This window comes from Empidonax traillii, unplaced genomic scaffold (genome assembly GCF_003031625.1).
Source record: "Empidonax traillii isolate 1590-97213 ecotype Southwest subspecies unplaced genomic scaffold, ASM303162v1 scaffold204:size1584377, whole genome shotgun sequence".
NCBI classification, from domain to species: Eukaryota; Metazoa; Chordata; class Aves; order Passeriformes; family Tyrannidae; genus Empidonax; species Empidonax traillii.
Genome location: NW_020955397.1, coordinates 712,754 through 735,182, shown reverse-complemented (window position 1 = coordinate 735,182; position 22,429 = coordinate 712,754). Strand labels below are relative to the sequence as shown.

General features: G+C 47.1%; 1 protein-coding gene across 2 annotated transcripts in view; it reads left to right on the top strand.

Moving 5' to 3' along the window:
- COL5A1 (collagen type V alpha 1 chain) overlaps nucleotides 1-22,429 on the top strand; it is a 136,163-nt gene that overhangs the window by 50,634 nt on the left and 63,100 nt on the right. For both annotated transcript variants that reach the window (XM_027887149.1, XM_027887148.1), the window contains exons 5-9: nucleotides 11,410-11,541; nucleotides 13,300-13,446; nucleotides 13,580-13,828; nucleotides 18,123-18,272; nucleotides 18,570-18,626. In XM_027887149.1, the coding sequence (XP_027742950.1) occupies nucleotides 11,410-11,541; nucleotides 13,300-13,446; nucleotides 13,580-13,828; nucleotides 18,123-18,272; nucleotides 18,570-18,626 (735 nt within the window). The remainder of the gene's footprint in view (nucleotides 1-11,409; nucleotides 11,542-13,299; nucleotides 13,447-13,579; nucleotides 13,829-18,122; nucleotides 18,273-18,569; nucleotides 18,627-22,429) is intronic.

Sequence of the window (22,429 nt, the reverse complement as noted above, 5' to 3'; positions counted from 1 at the left end):
CAAGGCTGTAATTTGTGTGGAGCATGACACGAATGCTGCTTTTAAGCTACCAAATGAGGAGTTTGAAGGCAGAAATCACAGAGGGACGGGCTGCTGTGTGGTCATAGAGGGGAAAAAAAAAATAGCTCCCAGGGTTTGATCCTGGTGTGTTTGAAGAGCCAGTAGCAATTACAAGCGTGCTGTGCAGATGGATGGGCCGCTGTCCTCGGGTAAGGGCTTGTCTGAGGTTGCCTGGGTGGCAGTGCCACTCTGAGCATGGCCAGCATCTGATGGCAGGTATCAACCAACCCTTGGGCTCTGCCGTGTCCCATAAAATTCCTCTGGGAGGTCCCAGAGGAGCTGGCTTACCTGAGACCTAGAGCTGCTCACTCTTCCTTCTCCATTCTTCTTGTGTCAGGAAAACTGAGGAGAGGAGGGTGTTTTCCACATCTGGGCAGGGATGCAAGGAAACCTGCTTATTTTGTGGCGTTTCAGCTTCGTCTTTTTGCAGTCACTGCGGGAATTGGGAATCTCAGAGATGCTCTGAGATTAGTCAGGTCTGGATTCCTTCTAATTTGTGCCTCGTGGTTGCTTCAGCTTATGGTAGGAACATTAAAGAGATGAGTTCAGTGCACGCCTGTGTCTGCTGGGATGTGAACTCACTGCTGAGCCTCCCCAGACAATGCACTTGGATGATGGATTTTACCGAGCTGTCTGTTTCCATGACATTTATAGCACTTTAATTATCTTGAGCCTTTTTCCTCTGTCAGAAGTGATTGAAATCAGGCCTCGGATTGAAGAGTTATTGGGATAGACGGGCACACCTGCGGCTGCACGAAGGGATCGCACAGGGTTTGCTTTTGGGGGGAAACCAGCCAAAAAAGCGCATTGCTGTCCTAATGAATTCGTTAGAGGAGAATGCTACCTCATGTGTTAGCTTAAACCTTCAAACTAAATAATTCTCAGCGTGGTTGCTGGTATGCATGGGGTGAATGTTTAGGTACTAGCAGTTGTAATCACGGAGTTGTGTTGTTCCTCTGCTGAAGGTGTTTCCCTCTGGCACATGCCTACAACAGCTCTTCTTCAAATATTTCCTATCCCTGCAGGGACAGATCCAGTTCCTTGTGCTGGAAAAAAAAAAAAAAAAGGCAAGAACTGGTTCTGCCTGGAGGACACAGTTAAGATCCCACACAGGAGCATCCACAGAGCAGGTCTGCTAAGGACCTACACCAGGTCTGACCTGAACATCTCACACGTTCCCTGGGAGCTGGTGTGAGTGTGCCAAGTCCTCCTGCCAAGCTGGCCCTGCCTGCAGAGTCTCAACCTGCTTTTCTCTCGTTCCAGCTCTTCTCAGAATTGAGTTTCCCACTTTTCAGTCAAAACCAGAGAGGGGAAAAGAAAGTCAGACTATTTACCATGTTCATGGGAGTTTTGGAGCAGCCAAAAAAAACTGAGTCACCTTGGAAGGGTTCTCTGCAGTCAGGTTTTTTACCTTTTTTTTTTTTTTTTTTTTTTTTTTTTTTTTTTTTTTTTTTTTTTTTTTTTTTTTTTTTTTTTTTTTTTTTTTTTTTTTTTTTTTTTTTTTTTTTTTTTTTTTTTTTTTTTTTAATAATTTTCTCCTGAAATAGAAGGGACACCTTTGGCCAGCCAGCAACTCAAAGATAAGCCAGCAGAGGAGCTATTCCTTCCAGTCAAGCCTGGTTAAAGCAGCATGTTCTAGAGAGATCCATTGCAAAGCTTCCATCCCGTGGCTGTGAGAACCTCTGGTGGTTCAGTCCCAGCAAGCCAAGCAGCTCCTGTCCCATTTCCTGTTCCTGGGGAAAGTGTCACTGCAGGAGATCTGTAAAGGGTTTCTCAAGAGAAGAGTGTCAGCTGAGGGTGGTCCCTGCTGTAGGTGATGCAATTCTTCATAGAGTCACAGAATGGTTTGGGTTGAAAGGGGCCTGGAGAATCATCTGGTTCCAACTCCCTGCCATGGACAGAGACATCTTCCTCTAGACCAGGTTATTCCAAGCCCTGGCCAACAATTCTTCATCCTCACATGATGAACATCTATAATGTTTATCAGCTGCAGGTATAGGCAGCTACATGTGTGCATGTGTACATATATAAACCATCTCTTATGGGTAACCTACCATGCAGCTGCTGCTTTAGAGAGAAAAATATTTACTTCAGTGTGATGAAATTTGAACTAGAAGTCATGCAGTTTAATAAAAACCTGTGGCTCAGATTCCTTGTTCTTCACATATGTTTCTAATCTGCTGGGGGGGGTTCAGACCATCTGCTCAGAACACACAATTAAAAGCAAAAGTTTAAAAATACTCATTTTGCAAATATAAAGACTCAACTTACAATAGGCAAATGAAATTTGAGAGTAATGTTCTCTCTTTATTGGGGTGGAGAGAGGTGGGACTGTCAGGGGGTTCTTCTTTTCTTTCTTTTTTTTTTTTTTTCCCTTTTAAAAACCTGAACTGTGCTATTATTTTTCCCCTCTTTGCAAAATAGCTGCAGAAACCTCTCATATTATTTTTGCCTGTGTTACCACAGTGCTTGGCCAGGCTATAGAGGAGGAGTGAATATAAAGCAGCCTTTTGTCACACCAGTCTGTGCAGCCCCTCTCCCAGTCCGTCTGTCCTTCCAGGCTGGGGCCACGGAGCAGGGGAAGCCATTCAGCCCCATCCTGCTTTTCATGCCCATAAGTGATTGTTTTGCACCCAAAAATCCTCATAGATAGACTGTGATTTGTTTAACAGACATAAATGTATAAAAATAGCCAGCAGAGTGTCTGAGCACGACGGTTGTTGATTTAAGGATATCTGTCTCTGGGTGTTTTCAGCAGGTCTTTCTATTTGCTTTGTTTTTTTAAGGCACCTTGGCTGCCTTTTCCCTTTCCTGCAGTCCCAAATTTTTGGCTGCTTTGCCCTGGACATACCTTTCTGTCCCATAGAAGAGGTTGTGGTGTTTGTGCTCGCTCAAAAGAGGAGGAATGCAGACAAATCCACGGACAGCAGTGGTTCTAAGAGGGACATGGGTGAGCAGGGAGCTTGAAGTGGAAGGGAAAATCAGAGCTTGCAAATATTTTGTTCCAAAGGACTCCAGTGTGTGATGATGATGATGATGCCACCATGCTCAAAGTGGCTGATGTCAGGCTGCCTGCATGGAGATGTGAGGATAAACAGAAGCTGAGGAGTCATTTCTCCTCTGGGTGGGTCCTGCTCCCTGGTGCAATGAGCTGCAGCAGATATTGGAAGTATTTGCTCTGCAGTGGAGCACACAGCCCGTGTCTGGGGCTCTGCAGCTCCAGACATGAGTCAAGGGGAAGCTGGACACATCCCGGGGTATGTGGGTGTGAGGAACACTGCCTGACCTGGGATGTTCCTCATCCCAGGACAGGAGACTTAAACCACAGTCCAGTTTTTCCTGCTTTTTGTGTGGTTTTGGTTGGTTGGTTGGTTGGTTGGTTTTTTGTTTGTTTTGGGGGTTGTTTGTTTTTTGTTTGTGTTTTGTGGTTTGTTTTTTTTTTTTATTATTTCCTTAGCTTAAATTTCCCCATTTTCTGGAGAAAATCCCCCAGCACCCGTGGCTCTGATGCAACCTGGCACTACCCCATCTATGCCATGCCATGCAGAGCTGCTCTTCCCACAGTGCCTTTTCCAGCTTGGAAGAAAAACCCCTGGAGAAATGCATTGCCAGGATGGCCTTGCAGTAAACAATTTGTAGGTTTTTCATGCTTTCTGTGCTTCTGCCAACACCACCTGCTTTCTGAGCCGCCTCTGTCTTTAAGGATTGTTTGTCTCTCTGCCCTGTGTCCCCGAAGTTGCTGGATCCTAATTAAATGGCAGGTTGCTAATTTGCCTTAGCTGGGTTTTTCCACTCATTTGGTAAGTTCTTGAACAAAAACTGTCCTCCAAGGTCTAGGCACTGGCTTTTAGCTGGGAAAGATGGATTGCCCACTGGAAGCAGTGCTCATTTATGGATCACAGTGGGAGACACAGGGTAAGCCTCTGTGATGTGCGTGTGATGCTTCATCCGAGCACTGCAGCCCCTCAGTCAGGCAGGGCCAAGGTTGAGTAAGGTGAAATACAATTATCTCAAAGCATAAAGCAGCCCCAGAGCTTTTGGGGATCTTTAAACTGGTGATTAGATGTGTCTTCTGAAAGGATGGAGGCTTCAATTAGGCGAAGTGCCTGGGGATGAATCAATGTTGGCAGTGAAGGGATGGGGAGCTGGGGCAGGGAGAATGTGTGGGGAATTCGGAGTTGGCTTGGGCTCTTGCCCCATCATTAAATGTCCATTTGAGCTTGGTCAGTCTTTTGCATCCTGTCCCTTCTCTGTGCTCTTTGTGACATCGCTGGTCCCTGCACGAGAAGCTCCCAGGGCAGGATGTAACATGAAGTGGAGCAGGATAGTGGAGGGCTGAAGAAGGGGTGGTTTTAGAGCTGTTACAGGAGAGCAAAGGGGCTCTGGGCTGTCAGGATTTGGTGAAAGTGGCAGGAAGAAGTCAGCCATGATTAATGGGTTTGACAAACTCAGCCACTCGGAAGGGCAAGAAAACCTTTCACCCGTTGGGGCTGGGAAGCTGGAACAGTGGCTGGATCCTGTAAAGCCCTGCTGTGTAAATAATCCATACTGCTGGAAAATACTGTGTGTGTTGTCTCTGGGAATTAGCTCTGTGTTCACAAAAAAAGAAGGACTTGGGTAAAAGCTCTGGCTTCACTTTTGCTCCGGTGAGTGCCGAGGGTGCTCAGTGTCGTGCCGGTGGCCGTGGCTGCTGCTGGGGATTGTTTGCATTAGGGCAGGGTGTTATTTACAGTGTGGTTATCAGGGCTGGGTGGGAAGCAGACACCTGGAAATAAACCCTGTGCTGGTGTCTTCTGCTCTGCTAATGACTCGAGTCCTTGACTGGTATTTGGGTATTGGCAGAGCGACAGCTCCTTCAGGAGAGCTTTCCAGAATTAGCAAAGCCATCTGGCTTTTGTTCTCCTCTCAGGGAATTGCCTGTCCTTCCCTTCCAATAAGGAGTCCTTGCTAAACTGCTCCACAATTGTGTTGTGATATCACACAGACAGACCTACAGCGTGCTGTGGTCTCTGCAAGCACGGAGGAAATGCAGACCTTTGCTCCAAAAAGCCCTCTTAGTTTTAAGAAAGAGCCACGAGGGTGCTGACTCAGGGATCAAGCAGTTATGGATGGAGGAAGCATGATGTGGTGTTGGCCAACTCTGTTTTCATGTGTTGGAGCAGGGCTGGGTGTTGGGGACAGCTTGGAGATTCCCAGGGTTCAGGGAAGAGGAAGAGGAGGGGACAGCACTTCCCTGCCTCACACCTTCAAATCCAGCAGCTGGGACTAGCAATGATTTAGTGGATTCTCATTTGATAGGCAATTGGGTTCCTCCCTGGGATTGTAAAATAAAGAGGTTGAAAAATTACTGGGGAGGTTAATTACCACTGAGCCAAAGGGCTTATTTGCTTCTTGTTGCTGTGGTCAGGGGAAAGAGGCTTGTGTGTTGTCCAAATAATTGCTGTGTGTTCTGCAAGTCTAATATCAGAAATGCTCATGGCTGATCCGGGGGTGGGGATGCAGGACTGGGCTGACGTGTTGTGAGAGGGGGTTTCTTGGGGTGCCCAGATGGAGATCCAGGGGAAAGAGAAACTTTAGTCAGCCCTCGCTCGAGAGGGTTTTTCTTTGAAGCCATATTTAGTTCTAGTGAAACTTCTATCACTGTTCTGCTTAATTAAACCTGTTTTTGCTAAAGAAGGCTCAGAAGAGGCTCCTCTCTGAGTGCCAAAAGCCAGCAGGAGCCGTTCCTGTGGTAACTGGAGCCCAGGAGGGGAAATAGCAGAGGCCTCACAGCAAAGCTGCCCCGGCTGATCCCGCAGCATCTCTGTGTGGGACAGGGACAAAAACATTCGGCTGGACTTACCCAAACCACCCAGTATTTGTAGCTGACTCATGACTGCAGCTAACTCAAACCTTTTTTTTTTTTGTTATTTAGCCAGATTTTGAACAATTGCCTTCTCATTTTGTAGTGCAAAACTATCGTTCCTGTTTGTGGCTGGACAGCCAGAGGGGCTCAGGGTGCAGGCACAGGGACTGGCAGACACGATGAGGCTTCATTTGACCCCAGTGCTGCAGTTGGGCTTCTTTTTCTGGAGCAGCTGTGTCTTAATGAGGGATTCTGGGATGATGCCAGTACAGCAAAGGATGCAGAGATGCTCTGAGCATGTAAAGTACCTCTGACTTTTGGGGTCTCGCTGTGACAGAACTGGGAGCACAGTGAGTTCTGGTTCCCTCATTGTTTCCCTCCTTCCCTGACATCTCCAACACCACTTTTTACTCCAACCTGCTTGGAGCCCTGGAGCAGGGCAGCTGCTGTGTCCGTAGCAATGAGCATCTCTGGGCAAGTGCTGATGACTGGTTCTATCAAGTGGAACATCTGAGGGCTGGCAGGCTGTCTCTGAGACAGATTAGGTTTTTTGGAAGCTCTCTGAGCTTTCACTTCATCACAGAGCTGCGTTGAACCTCTGCCACTCTTCAGCCTGGGTTTGGGTTTATGGAACCAGTGAGTTTGTTAAAATAAAACTCAGCAATATCTCAGTTACTCCCAACAATCTGGTAGATTTTTTTGATACAGTTGTATATCCCAGGCCTGTGTTTGTCCAATTTAAAAGCAGGAGTTTAGAAAAGCACACCAAGCTGCCTTTATTCTTAGGGATGCTGTCTCTCAGACTTTTGGGTAATGCACTAAACCAACAGTCCAGTTAATTATCAGTGCATTGCAGTGGGAGCCCGGAAGAATCCCAGTATTTATGGAGCTGCTGCCAATGCCAGATGAAGTCACTCTGATTATCCAGGCCAGCTGTTTTTTGAGTTTTTTTTTTTGTTGAACCACAACGATTTCTCCAAGTTACTGAAGTTGATGTCATTGGAAGTGATGTGACATTTTTTGCACGCATATAGAATAAGTGTTAAAAAATGCTCCAGAAAGAGCTTTTCCAGTCTTGTCTGGGAGCTGGCTGGGGAGTTGAATTAAACTGGCTTGATGGAACTTAATCCATAAAGCAAATGAGTCATCAGGCACAAATGGCTTTACCATAAATGTCAGACAGATTCTTACTGGTCCTGACAGTCAACACTTACATCTGTTTGGTGGAGCAAATAAAAGCCTCACAGTTCACAATCATTTTCATAAATGTGCTGTCCTGCCTCTTCCTCTTCACAAGAAGCTCTAGGAATAAAGGTCGAAATGTGATTTATCCCCCTTTTTTAAAAGCTAGCTCTTCTGATGGATGAAATAGTGGTTATTTTCAGGTTAAAAAAAAACCCAAAACAATCGACCTTTTTTATTCTCCACTTGAAATTCTTTGTCGAACCAGCAAAGCACAGCTGTGGTTTGTACACAGGTACAGGGACTGGTGGGGATGATGAGGCTTCGTCTGACTCCTCTGCTGCAGCTTGGCTTCTTTTCTGGAGCAGCTGAGTTCAAACAAGGCACTCTGGGATGATGCTCAGAGGTGCTCTGAGCCCTTATCCTACCTCTGACTTTTGGGAACTCACTGTGCTGACATAGGAGGGGCGAGGGCCACAACTGTGCTAGACCAAAACCATCACATGCTACAAACTATCCCAGTTACTGGAGGACTTTCTTGAGTCCTGAGTGCCCAGATATGCCCAAGAGAGAACTTGTGCCAACTCATTCATGTGCCAAGAGAGAACTTCACCCACTGCCTTGTGCATGTGGCTGAGGGTGAAGGACACTGTGCTTCCCCTTCAAAGCAACACCAGAGTTTTAGTGACCTGCTCCCTGACTTAGATCCCTCTTTGCTTGAAAATAAGTCTTAAAATGATTTGGCTGGTAAAGTTCTTTGATTGCTTTACTGATGCAGTTGTAAGTTCTCTGTCTTATAAAGGCTCCCTGGAAAACTTGCCAGCGCTCCGTGCGCGCGAATTAATCGTACCTTCGTTATCGCCGCTGAAAAAAGCTGATGCTGACATGGGAAGGAGACAGGCTTTGGGTGGTTTGTGTAACCATAACAGGGGAAACAAACAGGCACTTGAGGGAGGAAGGGGAGAGGGGCTGGCTGCCCCTTTGTCAGCCCGGGCCGGGGCAGGGAGCTCCTGGTGCAATTTATTAGCGGCACCACACTCGAGAGAACACAAAGGGCTCGCGACCCTCCCAGCACGGCTCGCCCCAGTGCGGGGCGGCTTTTTAAATCAAAGAAATGAGGCTCTTGACAGCACAGCTTTGTGCATCTTTTGTGAAGTTCAGATAGTGGGGCTTTTTATTGCTGGGCTAAATTAGCCCATTTTATTGTTTTGCGCCGAGGGATGAGGTCAATTGACTGGGAATCTTGCTAACAAAGTTTTTACTCCTGTCTGCTTTTTTACAAGTGTTAACACGGGGTATCCACCAGTGCTGTGCACTTGCTGTTAATGAAACAAAGATGAATGGTCTGGCGACCCCCTGAGCTCTCCTCCTTCCCCCACCGCTGAGCTGCTCAGCCCATGTCACTGTGCTGGAGCTTGGATGCTCCCTGGGGCTCTCATTGCCCCAAAATTGGGTCCCTCCGTTTTTCCCTAATTTTCAAACTGCCACTGGTACAACAAGAGAAGGATGAACTTTGGGCAGGGTGATTGATTGGGTTTGAAAAGGAAATGGGAAAGTAGTGGCCGTGTGGAATGATGCTCATGAAGCGTGGTGAGCTCTGAAGGTGCTGTTTGATGTGGCTCATGCTTTTTCCTGGCACTCTCTGCATTCCAAATTTATTCAGTTACGCACTGATTCTCTCAGGTTCTTGACCCAAAACGAGCAGGAAGCTTCCCCTGTTCGTCCTCCCCTTCTCACTCATCAGCAACTGCTGGGCCAACACTGTCCTTTGGTGTGTTGAGTGAGTTTGGGGTTTCTGCTCTGGCCTCCAGACTGGAGCCTGTGGCTCGTGGGACTTGCAGGTGGTTTTTTTCCATGTACTCAAAGGCCCTGCCAATGCCTTGGTCCATCAGAGCCAGAGGATGCTCAGCTCCTGCAGGGAATCAAGCCAGGATTTCTCCCCAGGAACTGCCATCAGCTGAGACTAAAAGCAAACTCAGCCTTAACAGATTCTCTTCTGCTTAACCTTTTGCACTGTGTTTAGCCAACATGCCTTTCCTTGCTTTATCTGCTCCTTGAGGAAACACAGTTATAGTCCTGGTCACTTATATGATGCTCACTATCAGCTCTCCTTGAGGTGTAAATCCAACCTTATCAGGAAGAAAAAGCTTTTTCAGCCTTCCTTGCCTCTTGCAGACAAGTACCAGGTCTCCTTTGTGGCTGCTTTATTTCAGCTTATCCCAACAGTGACAGACACTTCCCATCATCCAGTGGAAAATGGGGAGCTTTAACCACCTGAGTGAGAGAAGGGCAGAAATGGCTTAACTTGGGTGTCAGTGAGGGGTGACTGAGGTTCCACGTGCAGAAATAGCAGCTGGAAGGGTCTTTACATCATCCACTTGAAACAAAAATCCTTCCCTGCTGGAGGGAACTGTGAAGGAACAGACTGTTTTGTTGCTCTGAACTGCCTTTGAAGACCAAGGATGGTGATATTTGGTGTGAGGAGCCCCATGACACCCCCAGCTCCTTCCAGTCCCTGCTCAGGGCTGGGTGATGTCCTGCAGGTCACACCATGGCCGAGTTCCCCGTGTGGGTCCCACTGGCAGGTGGTGACCAGAGCTGGTAGGAAATGGGAAGCGTTCTACAAGACAAAAACCTGGCATTTTCTGTTGTTCTAGTACTCCCATTTCCATTTTTTGGTGGTTACATTGAAAAAGAAAAAGCCAGAGTGTTAATGACAGAACTGCTGTATGAATTTAAAAAAAAATAAAATAAAAAAAGGAAAAGGGGGGAAGGGAAGGAAAGATTGTTTCTCTTTCTTAAAATGGAAAATTGAAAACCACTTTGCAGACATTTCTGCTAATTTTCTAAAGGTTATTCACTGGAAACAATGACTAATAAGCTTAAACCCATGCTCAGTTTTAGGGTTACTTGTGTAGCATCTGAAAGGTGCCCAGATATTACAGAGAATTTCTGCAGAGAGGGGTGTGATAACCTGGAATTTGGGGAGGGAAGCTCCATACTGCTGTAAGTTGCTCCTTTCCCTCAGAGTCAGGCAGGTTGTAGACCAGGTCCAAACGGTCCTTGCAACCTTCTTTCCGGGTGGATCTCTGCAAAAAGATGTGAACAGCATCTTCTTTAGTGAAATCAGTGGTCCATGTTCATGGCAGGCTGAGCTCCCCAAGACTCAGAGACAACCTATAGCTGGACCGTGCAGACCAAGGCAGACTTTGGTCCATCATTTCAAAAATAGCCTTTGGTTTTCCATGGGGATATTTGCCAATCTGGCCAGGCTCCATGTGGAGCTTCTGGTTCCTATTACATCCACAAATCATCCTCCCAGTTTTGCTGTAATGCTCCTGCTTTTTCCCCTGATACTTTAGCCACGTTTTTCTATTATTAAACAAGAAATTTTTCTCCCCCTAATTAAATATCAACTCTAACCATCCAAACAGTAAAGTCTTATGTAACTGTCTGAATAAACTGGGTTTTGGTGTTATGGTTAAGCAGTGTGGTGGCTCTTCAGGAAAATACAGAGCAATTTCTGCTCTGACCTTCAGGCTGTAGCTGGAGCTTCGTTCTGTCTGCAGCGAGTGCCCCATTAACCAGCCTCAGTGTCTAATGAGCTCCCTCTGCACCTGTTTTTTAATAAGCCACTGCAACCCCCCTCCCTCTTGGCTCTTTTCTTGGATTATCAGATGCATTTCTTATCTCTTTCTGCCACACTGTTGCGGGTGGAAAATCAAGGTGAGGCAAGATGTAGAAGTGGGGGGGGGTGATGTCTTTTGTGAGACCAACTGGTGGTGTGGGACAAGCAGAGATGTTTTGAGGCTGATAAACAGCCTTTTGGACAGGACAGGGAAACTCTGGAGTCCTGTAGGACTCCACCTGCACAGGATCAGGTGTAAAGGACTTGTATTTTATTGCCCCTGGCTGATTTGGGGCGTGTAGAGCCCTTTTCTTTTTCCCCCGAACCCACCTTACCAGGGGCTGGGGATGCTGTCATGCTGTAAGGCATGAGGGTGACCCCTCTGAAGATGTGCTTATCTTTTGGGGAGGTGCATTTGGGACCAGGGATGAAGCACAGCAGCTTCACACCTCATGGAGCAGCCAGAGATAAGTGGCTTCTTAAACCAGAGATAAGTGGCTTCTTAACCCAGCCCTGAACACGGAGGGTTTTCGCCTGGCTCACCTCAGGGGATGTGCCCATGTCAGGGGGGTGACTCTGCCAAGTGTTTTGCTTTTGATTTCTTGGTGTTGCTCATGCCTGTGACTGTAGCATCGTGCTGGTGGCTCCATGTGCACTATCCATTCCCTGACCCTCTGCCCTCCCTTCCCTGCAGGGTGACATCCAGCAGCTCCTGATCGTGGCAGACCCCCGAGCGGCCCTGGATTACTGTGAACACTACAGCCCCGACTGTGACACCGCCATCCCTGACTCCCCCCAGTCCCAGGACCCCAACCAGGATGAATATGTAAGTGTCTCACAGGTCTGGGGATGTTTTTTTTGGGGGCAGCAGCATCTGGTTCCATGTTGTGGTCCCAAAGACGCTCAGCTTCCTCCTTAAGCTCAGCTTCCCTGCGACTCCTCTCTTAACATCCAGGACAGAGCTTGTTTTTAGGATTTGTGGGTTCTGCTCTTGGCTCTTGCCTTTGGGAGTTTTCCCTTCCTTCTGCACTCCTCCCATTTCCAGAGACTGTAATGAGCATTCACTTGGAGCTCAAAAATTTGCAGGAGAGACAATGTGAGTCGAGTGTGAAACATTGACCTTCCCTGGCTGGTCGAGTCCTGTCCAGAACAGGCACCTGTTTCTAAATTTCGAATTTTACTGTTGAACTCGTAAATGGATTAAACAGTTCTTTTTCAAAACTCTTTGAAACAACAAGTGTTAAAAGGAGAGGGAAATATTTTTGCCCATGGATTTGTCATTTGAATTTCATTTTGGCAGAAATGCTCCTGATTCATCCCTGTAAGCTGCTGGGCTCAATAGTTTGTTCTATGAAGAATTAGCCTCAGGTCTTTTCTTAAAAAAAAGAAAGCAAATTAAAAAAAAAAACTGATGCAGGATACACTTTAATTTTTGCTGCCCAATTAAAAAATGTCTGGGTGTGGCTGATTTCCAGAAGAGCATCACCTGAATTTTGTCCTTGTTTGGGAGGTCTCAGGCTCAGCTCCCAGCAGTTGGTGCGTGATGTCCTCAACCACTTCTCAACAACTCTCTTGGTCTGATTTGCTTTCAGCTGATCTCAGACCTGCGGGTTCCTGCTGAACCCCCACAAAGCTGTAATGCCCTCAGCTCTCTCAGTTTATCTTTGAGACTGAATTAATCCTGCACCTAGGAATGGGTTTGGGGAGCAGTGCTGTGCTCGTGGCGAGGCACAGCCGCCCAGCCCCGCTGAAGTGCTGCAACCGCTCCACCAGCGCTTCTGGAGAAACAATAAATAAGAAAAATAGAACAGACTTTGGTACGGTTGAAATATACGTGGTGGTAGGAAAATAAAACTCTCCTCTTGGAGCCAGCAGTTCAACAAGAGCTGGCTTGTCTTGGGGCTGTGTTGCTCCATGTAAGAATAACTCTTCCACGCGCCGCCGCCGGCTGCCAGCGAGAGCGTTGGGCTGGCGAAGAGATTCGCCATGCCCGGCTGTAACCAGCTGGTTTGTTTGGATTTCATTTTGAAGAATGACTGACGCCTTGTGGAACACACTGAAAATATATTTTTGGCTTCCAAAGCCCTTCTGCCTGCGGGCTGTGGGTGGATGGGAAGTGACACGGATGTTGTTTAGTGCAGTCGGATGAGTGGAAGCAGCTTTGCCGCTTCCCAGAGCGGCTTCAGGTGCTTCCTTCCCCTCCCTCAGGATGTCAGATGGGTGACCTGGGAGGTCTCAGCAATCTGAGGTTTAAAAAAAAAAAAAAAAAAAAAAAAAAAATCATAGAATCACTGGTTTGGAGGACCTTAAAGCCCATCTAGTTCCAACCCCCTGCCACGGGCAGGGGCACCTTCAACTGGACCAGGTTGCTCCAAACCTCATAAAACATGGTCTTAAACACTGCCAGGGATGCAGCAGGCACAGCTTCTCTGGGCAACCTGTGCCAGGGCCTCACCACCCTCCCAGGGAAGAATTTCTCCCTAATATCTCACCAAACCCTGTCAGTTTGATGCCATGATGTCTAAAGGAGCTGACAGGAACAGGCTGAGGTGCTCATTTTCTGCTTCTCATCTCCTCCCTGCAGTACACGGACGGGGAGGGAGAAGGTGACACCTACTACTACGAGTACCCCTACTATGAAGATGTTGATGACTCTGTAAAACCAGAAGCCCCCACCACCAAACCTGGCCCTCCTGAAGTGGCTGCTGGAGAGAGACCTGAAACCAAGGAGGTACCAATGAGGGGTCCTGGCAACGATGAGGTTGATAAACAGCATCTTTATACAAGGGGAGGTGGAGGATGATGCAGAATCTTCTTCTTTTTTTTGTTGTTTCTCTGATTCCAGTGTTTTATTTCTGCCACAGGATTATCCTCCTCCCACAGCACCACCGGAGAGAGGGAACCCTGGGAAGCCCCCGAAGGAGGACGGGACAGTGGATGATCCCCTTGTTGATGAGTACAACTATGAAACCATCAACGAGGAGTACTTCACACCCATGCCCTATGAAGACATCAACTACAACGAGGAAGTAGATCCCCAGGGTGGCCTCACTGAAAACGCTGTGGAGGCCGAGCTCCCCACCAGCACCGTCATCACCTACAATGAGACCGATGTAATTTTAACGCATTTTGTTTGCTATTTCTGCTGTTTCTTAGCCCTGAAAGCAAAGGAGATGCAAGCACCCAGATGGTAAACCCGTGAGGGCTTTAGGCAGCTGCTGGAAGGGGAAGTTCCTTGTAAAATATTTTCACTCCAGATATTTCAGGGTGGGAAAAGCAGACACTTAGAGTTAAGGATTGTTCCCCTGGAAAAATCTGTTCATGTTGACATCTGCATTTCCTTGTGTGAAGTGGTTTTCTGACAAAAAGAGAAATGAGGGCTGATGTTAAAATCTAACTAAAAGCATTTTACTTCGAAGTTATTAATATAAATCCTTAAAATGTTGATTTGATGGAGAACATCAACATTTTTCATTTTGTCAGCCCTACTGAATAGCATCTTTGTTTTTCAGTTTGTTACTTAAAAAAACCCCAGCATTTCAACACTGGGAAAAAAACCCCAGTGATTTCAAACAACTGCATTCACCCAGAACGAGCCCCTCTGTTCTCTGCACTGATCAGCTCAGAGATGAGATCAGTCCAGATCCCACAGCTGACGTTTCTGTTGGAGCATTTACACTTTTATCTACCCAAATTTTAATATGCTTCAACTGAAATATGTTGCACTTGAGACTCTCTTATCCCTGAGACTTGCCCAGTTCTTGACTTTTATATGGATGCTCAAATAGGTGAATGTTGGTCTGAGCCTTAGATGGGATGGAGATAAATTGCTGGGGAGCTGCAGAGCTGTAGAATTTGCTGTGCAAGGAAATAATGGCACTAAATGAGGCAAATTCTTCATTATCCTGGAGTATTAGCAAAGAGAATTCCCAGTGGGATAACGTTCAAGGCAAGGCTGGATGGGGCTCTGAGCAACCTGTTCTGGTGGAAAGGTGTTGGAGTTTAAACTGGATGATCTTTAAGGTCCCTTCCAACCTACACCATTCCATAATGTTGCCAAGTCCCATCCTACCCCCCAGGAAGAGTTGGGTGGCGATTTCTCAAGTGGAGAAGAATTACTTGGTTTAAGGGGATGTCAAAATTCCAGGTTTTCCAAGAGCTGCTGGAAGGTGGCAAAAGAGACGGCAAAAACTGGCCAAGACACTTGGAGCTGGAGCTGGAAGTTTGAATGAAAAGGTGTCGGGGAAAGCGTCCAAGCAAAGAGTGGAGCAGCTGGAGCGAGGCGGGCGTGGATCCAACCACCCCGAGGGCTGGGGCGTGGGGGGATCCACTCCAGCCAACTGGGGCTGAAAAATGTGCTGGAGGACGAGGCTGAGCAGCTAAAAAAGATACACAGAGGGAAACAGAAGAGGCTCCAGCGTATCGAGGGAGCGAGCGCCAACCTGAGGGAGCCCAGGGATGGGAAAGTTTTCTGTTTCCTGACAAAGAGCCAGAAATCTTTGGCCAAGATTGAACTTTCTAATAGAGGGGAGTTAAAGATTGGATAGTGTGACCTTAAAAAAAACCAAACAAAAACAAAGCCAACAAAAAAATGGAAGAGGAAGTAAGAGGCTCAAGGGCCACTTTACTTGTTAGGAAAAGGAAATAGAAGAGGAGGAAAGTTCAGGTAGGGAAACATGTGGTGTGGCTTTCTGATGGGAAAGCTCAACCAGGTCTTGGCAAAGCATCTGGCTGCCTCTGGCAGCTCCAAGGGAGGTGGTGTTCGGATGGGAAGGGCTGTAGGAATGCTCCTGGGTGGGATATTGCTCCAGTGGATCTTTTAGCTGAAGAGCAGAGAAAAGGACACAACTTGCCCCGCTGAAGGAGATTCCTGTGCACTGAGGCGAAGGCTAACATGGCATGACATAGGGATGACTCCCAAAAAGTGCCAGCCTGAGGGACAGATACCCAAGAAGATGTGGATTCCAGGTTTACACCTTGGAGTAGGAGCTAAGGGTCCTGTCTGCAACCACAAACTCCTGGGGAAACCAAATCCTTGAGTCCAGCAGAAAATCGAACTGCTTTGTGAGTGACAGGGAAGTGAGGATTAGGATTGTACATGTAATTCCCTTCCTAATACCTGTTATTAGGAACAGGGCTCCAGCAGGAGTACAGCCTGCTAGAGTGGATAGAGAAATTTATGTGCTCTTCAAAATAATTACATACAAAACTCCTATTTTTTTTAGATAGTTTAGGCAACCAAATAGTGCTCATGGTCATGAGTAAGTGTGGCATAATTTCAAGCTGTCCCAGGTTTCTTCCAGCAGTTTGGAGACCCTGGACTGCTGCACAGGGATGCAGAGGTGGGCTGGGAGTCTGGTCATTCCCTACAGTGCCAGCCATGGCACTGCTCAGTTTTGGTCCTGGGATCAAAGAGGATAATACTGATCTGGTGCAGAATGGTCAAGGTCAGGTCGTGCCTGTCACTACTGAATTTTGGGAAGACGCTGATTCCTACAACAGGAATTAAAAGGGGATTTAGTTCTACAAAAACCTCTGTGAGAGCTTGGGAGGCAGGAGGAGTCACTGGCTCGCCTGGGTTTCATTCTGTCTGATAACACCCTGATAAGTGCCAGGAAAGCAATTCCAGGATTTAGGAGGCAGCAATACCCCCCTGAGCAGAAGGAGCAGGGGACAGGTAGATTTTGTTCATGGCCTGCTGTTCTTCAGGCAGTTTGTTTTCCTTGTCCAGGTGTGATACCAGCATTTCACATGGACATATTGCTTCTCAAAGGGAGAACTAAAAGTGGATTAACTGAAGCTGTTGCCACCCAAGGAGTGTCTCAGTACTCACACATTGATTTTTGGGCCTCCTCTGTTCCCTCTTGACTGTTTCCCCATCCACATTGTAGAACAACATTGTTGAGGAGATTATTTTTGGTTTGGTTTTTCTCTAAAGCACCTGCAAGTCTCAGCGTGGAGAACTTTCCTCCCTCTCTGCCCAGTTATTCATAATATCATCTTTCCATGCAAATAGACTCATGGACCTTAATTAAAATATCAAACCAGACATTTTTGATATTCATTTCAAGACATGCAGTTTGCTGTGTTATCCCCAAACCTTTATAGCCAGATAAACAGGTTTTAAGGTTTCAAAGTGCAAAAGTAGGAAAAATATTTCAAACAGGGCAAAAGGCACGTGTGATAGCACTAGATCCATTTGAACAGCACAAAGGAAAAATAATGCTGACTTGTCCAAGTTTTCTAATTGAATAATTGCCAAACTACAATTTCTGCCAAGGCCAGTTGGTATTTGCAGAGGTAAAAGAAGGTGGGGTGATGATTGCCTTAGCTCTGGGCTTATTCTTAATTTAAAACCTCTTGAATTTAGATCCAGATGCTCGTGTTTATGGGTTCTGAGCAGTTTTGGCACAGAAACAAGGTCTGGAAGTGGTGATGGCATTTAAATGATTCTGAATTCATAGTACTGAGGAGATAATTTCTCCAGGAAGCGCTGGAAATAATTCAATTTATGGACTATTTTGGTCATTACCTGGATAGGAAAGAAAGAAAATAAATATCAGCAGCACATGTTGTTCTTTGCAGTGCAGCTTCAAGTAAAGGATGCCAAGGGACTGTGCCTGCCAGGCTGCTGGAAGCACAGGGATATGGAGAGGAGCAAGGAAATTCTGATACTTGTCTAGATGTCCTTGCTTGTGGCCCACAGCATCTGTTGCTGTAAGGATTCAGGAGGGATTCAGGGATTAAGGCATCAGCTCTGTAAAAAGTTTCTTCTGCTGCTCTTTGGACAAGAACAGTTGCAAACTGGATCCCAGACTAAACAAACAGGAGGTTTTCATAGAAGCGAACTCGGATTTTTCCACATTTCCTCCTGTAATTGGATACTCACAGTGACACATTGTGGTTTTGATGTGCATTTTAAATATGGGAACGGATGTGTGACTTCTTGTGCTTGATAATCCAGGGTCTCAGATGCTGAGGCCGTGAGAGATGAGGAGGACTTGGAGTTGGAACTTCCATTCTCTCTTTCTTTAGGCAACTCAGAGTTTGCTGGATCCTCCTGATGCGAGATGAGTTTTGTTTTCCTCATTCAAGCTTTTATATTCACAGTGTTTTATCAGGGATCAACGAAGAAATCCCAGGGCAAGCCAGGGTGTGCCTTTGACATAAAGATTCTCCTGTGCTTCTTGCCTGACACTGGAGAAGACCCTTGGAGGTCACTGGAGAACTTAAAACTCCAGAATTTAACCTTTCCCCAGATTTTTTACATGTAACTATTATTATAAAACACCTCTAACTTTGCACAAACCACACCCCTTAACATAATATTAATAATATTATTAATATTAATAATATTCCAGCCTGTGCAACCAACAGTCTGACACGTTGCTGCTCGTTCCCTTCCAGGCTGCTCAAGGAGGAGATGACCTGGATAAAGATTTCACTGAGGAAACAATAAAAGAGTATGATGGGAATTATTACAACTATTACGACCGGACGGCCTCTCCCGACATCGGCCCCGGGATGCCTGCGAACCAGGACACCATCTACGAAGGGGTAAGAGGGTTCATTCTCCATCGAGGAGAAGACTAGTTCACAGAGTTTGCCTTTCCATAATTTAGGGCGTAATTAGCAACACAAAAACCAGCGTGGGAGCATCTTCTCGCTTGGATTCACCCACCTGCGCCGGGGCAAGGAGGAGCTGCCTCGTGTCTTTCCAGCAGGAATTTCGGCAGTTCCTTGGGTTGCAGCTCTCCCAGGACCTCCAGCTCCAATTCCTGCTCAGGCTGGGGAGGCTGCTGATGAAGGCTGTGTCCTCCTCTCTGACTTTTGTGTTTCCCTTGTGTGCTGCAGATCGGGGGCCCGCGGGGTGAGAAGGGACAGAAGGGGGAACCTGCCATTATTGAGCCGGTAAGGACCATCTTGGTTTTGGGGTTTTGCTGTTTTTCTCCTGGAAAAAAAAAAAGGCACAGAGGGTTTGTTCAGTGTGTCTTCGTGGTTCAGTATTGTCTCAGTGGTACAGCTGGGAGGGAGGAAAACTTCCCATGAAAGAATTACTTGGTCCATTTGAAAACTTTAAATGGAAAATACTGTAATTACATATTTTAATTTTTAAAAAAAATACTTCAAGAAGTGACCTAAATTATGAAGGAAGGGCAAAATTTCCTGTGAAATCTCTCATTTAGCAAAATAAAAGCTGGAGCATCAGGCAGGGGACACATCTCACCCCTCCAGAGGGCTGGAAGTGCCCCTGGCTCCACAGCAAACCTGCTCCCCCGAGCACCCTCAGCCGGTGGCCAGGTCCTATCCTGACCTGAACTTGCAGCCTGGGGTTGGCTTTAATTGTGCAACTAATGGGTTCATCCCTCTGGAAATAAAAGGGTTCTCCCTGCACACAGCTGTGGAAAGGAGAGGTTTGCTCCTGCACCAGCCCCAGGGTCCCACCGGATTCCGCTTGCAGAGAAACCCTGTGTCGCCCCAGGAGCGGAACCCAGCACACTCTTTTTTGTTGTTGTTGTGCCCTGGGCTGTTTCTGAGGTTGTTTTTCTTTTTAAATAATGGTTATAATCTGCCTGTGCCCTCTGCATTCTGCAGAAAATGTGGGTGCCCAACTGAGCACCCCCGAGGTGGGGATGGAGCTGCTGCCCCACGATGGGAATGGCTGGGGCTTGCTCAGAGGCTCCTGCTGAGCAGAGCAAGAGGCTGTTGTTGATGCCTGTCTGTCTGTCCCTCTCTGTGGGTGTCAGGATGCCCAGGTACCCCCATTCCTGCTCCTCCCCAGGCTGGAAATGGAACTTCAGGTCCTCGCACCCACCTCCCCTGAGCAGGTCCCAGGAAGGCTGAGCACACGCTCGCTGCTCACCACCAGCTCAATTAACCTAATTTTCCTTGGCAGAGGGCCAGCCTTGCAGCAGCACTTCCCATCACCCCGAGGCCACTGTTTTTCTTTTAGTTCTTCCTTCCTTTCCTCCTCTGCCTGAAACTTTTGCAGGTAGCAGGGGAGGGGAGCCAGGGAGAAGCTGGGGTGCAGCAGCGGGGCTTGAAAGGCCTCAGTTCCTTATAAAAGCATTCCCGACCTCTCCTTCCTTCTCTTCCTTTCTGGTTCTCGTTCCCACTCTGCAAACAAAAGGAAGAGCGAGCGATTTCCTTATCGGAGGGTTGGGGAGAGGGGAGGGGGGAGCAGCCAAACCCCGCGAAGGCGATGGCAGGAGCCCAGCCCGAAACGCTACAAAGCGAACAAAATAGTTAAGTTTAATCATCCAGAAAGAATTTGGCCGCCTGCACGATTTCCAAACACTGGAGCATGTACAGCTTTTGCCAGAAAGTAAACAAGACCAAATGCCGCCCGGTCCCTCTCCGTGCGGCTCCTCTTTAGCAGGAAAATTCGGATTTGCTGCGCTTTTTAGCTCCTTTTTTTTAATATTATTTAATTTTTTTTTTTTTTTTTTTTTTTTTTTTTTTTTTTTTTTTTTTTTTTTTTTTTTTTTTTTTTTTTTTTTTTTTTTTTTTTTTTTTTTTTTTTTTTTTTTTTTTTTTTTTTTTTTTTTTTTTTTGTGGGAGCTGTAGGAGAAGGGAAATAAAAACCAAACGCAAAGTTGGATTCTGCTGGATTTTCTCTCGTTCAAACCGCCTGTCCTTCAATCCTTGCTCTGTGCTGACACTTGCTGGAGGCAGCAGGGCAGGACAGGGGCAGGGAGAGGAGGGATGGAGAGGAGGGATGCAGGGACCCCAAACATCCCAGATCTGGAGCCATCAGGGTGCTGCTGCCGCCTCCTCAGAGCCCTCTGTCCCTTTTGGGGGGAACCTGGTGCTCACATCTACTTTTGGGGAGGGTTTGCTCAGCCTTTGTGCAGCCCCTCTATGTGTTGGAGGCAGACTTTGGGCTGCTTCTGTGATAGTGGCTTCACTTGTGTTGATTGAGTGGAAGCAACACCCTGTTTTCCCCCGGGACAGTCCCAAATCCATGGTTTGCCTGCTCTCCCCAAGGTGATTGCCCTCGGTGGCATCTCCCCCAAGGGTCCTGTCCCCAAACCCTCCCACGTTTCCATCGCTCCTATTGATGAGAAATCATGTAAACAGTGGAGGTTTCTTGCCAAGGAGAATCTCCAGATGTCCCTAAGGCTGGAGCTCAAAATAAACCAACAGATAAGTATGGGAAGATGCCAAGGATGTTTGCATCCCAAATCAGCTAATTAGCCTTGACTCTTGCCCATGTGGAGGAGTGTCCCCAGACTCCGAGGTGGCCGTGGGAAGCAGAACCTCAGTGCTCCTGTGTGCTCAGGCCAGGGTAATGCTGGCACCCAGCAGCCCCAAAATCTCCTGGGGAGTCCTGTGTGGGCTGTGATTCTCTGTCCCAGCCCAGCCACTGATTAGTTTTTGGTTTAGAACCTGTCACACACAACACAAAAGTCTCAACAGGGATGTATTTTGGGGGTTCCCTGCAATGTCCTTCACTGTGTGACCAAGAAGGAATGAGTGCTTAGTGGGTGTTCTGGGGGACACTTTCTCCATCAACAGAATTCACCTCTCCTTTGAAGTCTCCAACAGCAATAGCTCATACTCAAGGCATGCTAGAGGAAGGGGAGGTGGAATTCATCCCTAATTCCCACCCAGGGGAGAGCAGTGTCTCCATGGCCAACATGGAGACTGTCAAAACATGGGCACAGGGTGAAACCTAAATTCTTTCCTGGTGAAGAACAACTGCAGAGGCACCTCTGTGGTGGCAGCAGCAGCAAATTTCCCCTCACACATCCAACTGAGGGGGAAGCCAGACTTTAAATGAGATTTTAAACGAGGTGGTAACGAGTAGTGTGGACGCTGGGAAAGGCAGCAAATAGTGCTGGCCATGCATTAGTGGTGCAGACACGTGTATCCTACTGATGGAAGCAGGGATGGTCCATAACAGCGTGTTTTATGCTATTTTTTGCTCCTCTGGGCTTAGAGACTGTGGCTTTTGGGGCAGGAATGCCTGGATTTTCCTCTAGACACTTCAGATTCATTCAGCTCAGCCCTGTCTGCTGGAGTGGCTGCGCTGGGTCAGCCAAGGCTTTTGGCACCAGAGCCTGAGAACAGTTAAGGGTGTCCCAAGACCAGTCCCTGCACTTGCTTTCTCTAGGCTTCACCCACGTAAGCCAACTGCTAATCTACAGATTTTTAAAGATGGGTTTCATCCCATAGGAGAAATGTCCCTGGTGAGATGGGAAGTGCTGGGACTGCTCTGGCTTGACCTGGCTGTTGCTGGACCCCAGAGATAAAAGGGGCAGTGCTCTCTGTGGAGCTCTTCCCAACACATCATCCTGATGCCTATCTGGAAAACATTTGCCAGATTTTTTGGGAGGTTTCTTTTTCACCTCTTACATACTCATAAGGAAAAAAAAAAAAAAGAAAAGAAAAACCACCTCAGTTCTACTGAGTACATGATAGATCTGATATAAAGTTATGACAAAATATTTAGATTAAAAAGGATGGAGAGGCATTATTTTACCATTCTGCCCACACAGTGATTTCCTACATGCACCGAGTAAATCAGAGTGTGCAGTCTGCTGGAAAAAAAAAATAATTTTGAAAGACGTCTTGCAATTTGATTGCTAACTTCTTTTCAAGCTCTTTGGGCCTGGAAACAGCTTTTTTTTTCCTGAAGCTCCAGCACCACCAAGGCTGGTTGTGCTCCAGGGTTTGCCTTTTGCCTGACCGTGGGCAAAGAGAGAAGGGTT